At 43.2% G+C, this 4826-nt stretch overlaps 2 protein-coding genes across 2 annotated transcripts in view; one reads left to right on the top strand and one right to left on the bottom strand.

Moving 5' to 3' along the window:
* The window catches only part of ddx39b (DEAD (Asp-Glu-Ala-Asp) box polypeptide 39B), a gene marked incomplete in the record, with an annotated part of 32030 nt that extends 29555 nt beyond the window's left edge, over positions 1-2475 (bottom strand). Inside the window, 1 exon segment of the mRNA XM_042212989.1 lies at positions 2392-2475.
* A 29-nt stretch (positions 2476-2504) lies between these two features.
* Positions 2505-4397, top strand: polr1h (RNA polymerase I subunit H). The gene is made up of 5 exons (XM_005944983.2): positions 2505-2761; positions 2881-3000; positions 3808-3908; positions 3997-4106; positions 4180-4397. The coding sequence occupies exons 2-5, from the start codon at positions 2883-2885 to the stop codon at positions 4202-4204; spliced, it is 354 nt and encodes a 117-aa protein (XP_005945045.1). The 5' UTR covers positions 2505-2761; positions 2881-2882; the 3' UTR covers positions 4205-4397.
* The last annotated feature ends 429 nt before the right edge of the window (positions 4398-4826 follow it).

Raw genomic sequence — 4826 nt, 5'->3', positions numbered from 1 at the left:
AATTTCAAAACTCAACCCCATCATTTAATTTGTTTTTGATTGAAATTGAATATTACTTAAACTCTCTTAAATTAGCTTCCAATAAAAAAGGTTTATCATTGATTGAAGTTCATTCAGAAATGTTTAACGAATGAGCTGTCACAACTTTCAAGTACAAAGTTGTTATGAAGTCTGTCACATCCCCCCCTTTTTTTCTTTTTTATCCTTTATTTATTTATCCTTCTTATTTCATTGTGCTGTATATTGTTACTCTTATTTGCCTTGTATGTCTACTGTACAAACTGAACTGGAATGACTCACTGTTCGCTTTATAAGTTCAATAAAGTTTGGAAACAAAAAAAACCCTCTTCGGCCGCTCCCTTCTGCCGTATTTTGCGGTAAAATTGTGGGATATATGGGACCACGAAGCGTGCACCGGACCACGCTTGATATTTGGGGAAATCGACGGCGCATTTGGAGTATGCATTTGAAGCACACTTCGAATTGGGACAGCCGTCGTCACGTGGCGGTGACGTAACCGCACTTGAAATGCGTACTTCAAGCGTGCAGACCCTGAATTGGGACACAGCCGATGTGATGGGTTATCCTTGATGGAGATGAGTGTGACCTCTGACCCTCACTGACTCAAACACCTCCAAATTCTGACCGAGGTGCTTCCAGGCTTTTGGATTAGTGTTTAAATCTTGCTGGCAGTGATGCTGCCCCTTCAGCAGACAGCAGCAGAATAGATGCACTCTCTACCACAGGATGTTAGAAGATCTCCAGCATCTTGCTGCACACATTAAAGGATCTGAGCTTCCTTAGAAAGTAGAGTCTGCTCATCCCCTTCTTGTACACAGCATCACCGTTGGGCCTTCAGTCCAATCTGTCATTCAGGTGACTGTGGAAACCCAGTATTACTAACCACCACATCAGACAGGTTGGCCCACAGCCGTACAAACTGAGGCTTCTCAGACAGATAGTGAGGAATACAGGAGACAGCAGAATGGATCCATCCTGGGTTGTATCAGCAGCTCATGGTGTTGCTGTAGCAATGGCCTGGAGGATAATTTATTGGCATGGTTTGTGGCCCTTAGTATCAAATGAGCATTGCTTAAATGCCACAACCTGCCTGAGTACTGTTGGTGACCATGTCCACCCCTTTGGGGGATAGCACACCATGTCACAAAGCTCAGATAATCTGAGACTGGTTTTTTGAACATGACAATGAGTTCACTGTACTTAAACGGCCTCCACAATTACCAGATGTCAATCCAATTGAGCACCTTTGGGAGATGGTGACAAATCTGCAGGAACTGTGTGATGTTATGATGTCCACATGGGCCACAGTCTCTGAGGAAATGTTTTCAGCACCTCGTTGAATTGTTGCTACAAAGAATTCAATCAGTACTAACAAAGTGTACAAAGGTTACAAAGTGTTTTGAGTAAAAGCAGAATACTGGTACTGTCACACTGGTGCCTATCCCAGCTGTCTTAGGGCAAGAGGCAGGGTACACCCTGGACAGGTCGCCAGTGTGTCACAGGGCTAACACATAGACACAGATAACCAATCACACTCACGGGAAATTTAGTTTCCAGTTAACCTAACCCCACTAACTGCATGTCTTTGGATTGTGGGAGGAAGCCGGGGTACTCAGAGAAAACTCACGCAAACACAGGGAGAACATGCAAACTCCACACAGAAAGACCCCGGCCTGATGGTGGAACTGAACTCAGGACCTTCTTGCTGTGAGGCAACAGTGCTAACAACTGTGCCACCCTGCAAAATTTATTTATATTGCATAAATGCCAGAATAGTGGTGAGTGTCTAACATGAGGCACCAACTTTTACAGCAGGCTAGATTTTCTATAAGGACTCCAGTGATGTCCACCACCTCAGTTTGAAAACATGAATCAGTCCACTGTGCTAAAAATCAATTGCCTGGTTTCATTTTGAAGGAATATTCCGAAACTTTTATTTTTATTGTCGCCGAATATTAAATAGCTATAACCACACGCGCAGTTATGTTTTGACTTTTGAAAGTTCAAATCCAGCAATACTGATGTCTTTAAGATTTCTTCATCACACTGCAGATCATTACCGACATGAAACTACGGACGCCATAAAACTGGGACCATCCCTGATCTCTGTTATTTACTCGGGCTCGTCTGACATTACGGCAGCTGACGTAAACACAGCGCACGTGAGTGGCCGTTTTAGCAATAACCGTAAAAGCAAATCCCAAGTATTCTAAACAGCTAGCTGTCATTAGCTCAGCGGCTAACAAACAACTCATCACATCTCACTGGAACATCTCACGGCTCAACATTAAACTTCAGACAGGTGACAGTCATGTTGCCGCAGGTACTGATAACGTGCACTGCCTACAGTTCTTTTAATAATCGACATACCTTCACTACGAGAGAGAAAAGTCAACGTCTGTTTAAAGTAAAGCGCGATTGTTAGCGCGTCACAATGACGTGTAGAATGCGACGGACAACCATCCGCTGTAGGACCCGACTGTGTGTAACCATGCAGATGCCAGGCTGAAAGTAACAACAGGGAGTCTTTGCTATAAACCGCGTCTTGTTTAGATTGCCAACCCTGTAAAGACATTAAACGGTAAGTCATCAAAGTGTTTTGTTAAAGCTGAAGGCTGACGACGAAAGCTGAACACATCGTTAGTTGACAGTTGCGGATTTGATCGATCTTCACGTGTTCAAGTGCCACGCGCGGTGTTAGACAACAAAACAACATTACCGCTTTAACTTATTTTGGAAGGTAAGCTCTAAAATATTAATCGACAAAGCAAAATAAGTCAGTATAAATTTTCATTCGATTCCATTTTACAGTTATTAATGGTATCGAAATGTATAACAATAATACTTCGCATGAAACAGAGATGTCGTGTTTTGGTGGTGGTCCGAACTTCTGCCCAGAGTGTGGGAATGTTCTTCCTCTCCCAGGAATACCGGACGTAGTGTGCTGCCCCGGCTGCTCCTTTAGGATCCCTGTATCAGGTAAATTTCATATCAGAGTTTATGTGTGAGCATGAGCAGCAGAGATTTTGCTGCTGTCTCACTTTTTGTTTTTCTCATTTCGCTTCCATCTTGATATTCCTGTGATATTTATACAGCCTGTACAAATGAAACGGCAGAGCAGCTATCTGAGAGCTATCTGCGAGCTATCTGCTGTCCATCTTTGGATCATTTTAGTTTCTTGCAGCAAGTGATTGTATTTTTATAAGCTCAATATACAGTATTGTGGCAAACTGATTCACTCACTCATCCAAATCACTGAATTTGGTGTTTCAGTCACTTCCATGGTCACAGGTGAATAAAATCAAGCATCCAGGCATGCAGCCCGCCTCTACAAACATTTGTGAAAGTATGGGTCGCTCTCAGGAGCTCAGTGAGTTCCAGCATGGTAACGTGATAGGATTCCACTACATGTGGCCTTCAGATTAAATCAGAACAGTGTGTAAAGAGCTTCATGGGATGGGTTTCCGTGACCACCAGCTGCATCCAAGCCTTACATCACCAAATGCAATGTAAAGTGCTGGATGCAGTGGTGTAAAGCACGTGGACTCTAGAGCAGTGGAGACCTGTTCTCTGGATTGATGAATCACGCCTCTATTTCTGGCCATCCCATAGATGAGTCTGGGTTTGGTGGTAGCCAGGAGAGCGGTGTTTGTCTGAATGCATTGAGCCAAGTCTAAAGTTTGGTGGAGGGGGGGTTTATGGTGTGGGGTTGTTTTTAAGCATACTGCACTGATAACACATTAGTGAGTGATAAGTGCACAGATGATTTCTTCTCTGCTTATTCAGAGTTCTCAGGTCAGGAGATCTATTCTGCCGTGGTGTTTAACCCTGCGGAGCAGACGGCTGTGTCTCAGGATGAGGAGGACTCTGAAATGAAGGGTGCTGTGGTAAGTGCTGCCTGTTTGCTGCCTGCTGAGTGTACTGCATGATGCCAACAGCTCTATGTGCTACTAATAAGCTCTCTGCTTCCTGTAGATTGACAGGCGCTGCTCTCGTTGCAACAAAGAGGGTATGATTTACCATACCAGGCAGATGAGGTCTGCAGATGAAGGACAGACAGTCTTTTTCACCTGCACACACTGCAGGTAATCATCATGAGGTCACCATATGTTGCTGCTGTTGTGATTGTTTGCTCATCGTTTCATTTTGTCATTGTAGGTATCAAGAGAAGGAGGACTCCTAAGAAGAGGGTCCTTTGCATCTCCCCCCTCCTGCTTACTCAGCTATTGTTGAAGACTGCACAAAAACGAGTTTAAACAGAGCTTACTCTAACCTTTATTTTAAACTTGAGTTTGTACAGTTAGGATTGAACAACATTTAAGTTTATGTGACTGTTGTACAGCTGACCACGTCAATAAAACCTTATTAAAGCAGCACTCCTGTTTTTCTCTTTGGCTGCTTGGATGCACAGCACTGATATATAGTCGGCAGAAAGTTGTGTGTGAATAAACTCGAGCAGGATTTCAGCAACACCATATTCTTGTCCTGATGGAGCCCCCACTAATTCATGTAACTGAATCAGAACAGGTGAAGCAATATTGAAATGTATCAGCTTTATTTTGTATAGTTTTTCTTTTTTCTGCACTAAATAAACTTTGTATATTGTTTACGTGATCAAAACAAACAAATGTGTGTTTACAGCTAAATGTGTCCATATTTGATGCCTTTTAGGTTTCTAGTATTAGACCTCTGTCTATGAGCTGACACAGCTAACCTGGCCTGTTTGGCTGAAGGTTGCAGCAGATACAGGAATAATGTCCATAACCAAAGACATCAGTAACAACTCTGGCTGAGACCACTTAGGG

The sequence above is a fragment of the Haplochromis burtoni genome, unplaced genomic scaffold (assembly GCF_018398535.1).
Source record: "Haplochromis burtoni strain Fernald_Lab_line unplaced genomic scaffold, NCSU_Asbu1 Contig_404, whole genome shotgun sequence".
Classification (NCBI taxonomy): domain Eukaryota; kingdom Metazoa; phylum Chordata; class Actinopteri; order Cichliformes; family Cichlidae; genus Haplochromis; species Haplochromis burtoni.
This window is presented reverse-complemented; position numbering and strand designations above follow the sequence as displayed.

Excerpts from the sequence above, each read along its gene's own strand:
- polr1h (XM_005944983.2), top strand. The coding sequence starts at position 2,883 with ATGTCGTGTTTTGGTGGTGGTCCGAACTTCTGCCCAGAGTGTGGGAAT. Across the intron at positions 3,001-3,807 it reads CTTTAGGATCCCTGTATCAG|AGTTCTCAGGTCAGGAGATC; the intron begins GTAAATTTCATA and ends CTGCTTATTCAG. Across the intron at positions 4,107-4,179 it reads TTCACCTGCACACACTGCAG|GTATCAAGAGAAGGAGGACT; the intron begins GTAATCATCATG and ends TTGTCATTGTAG.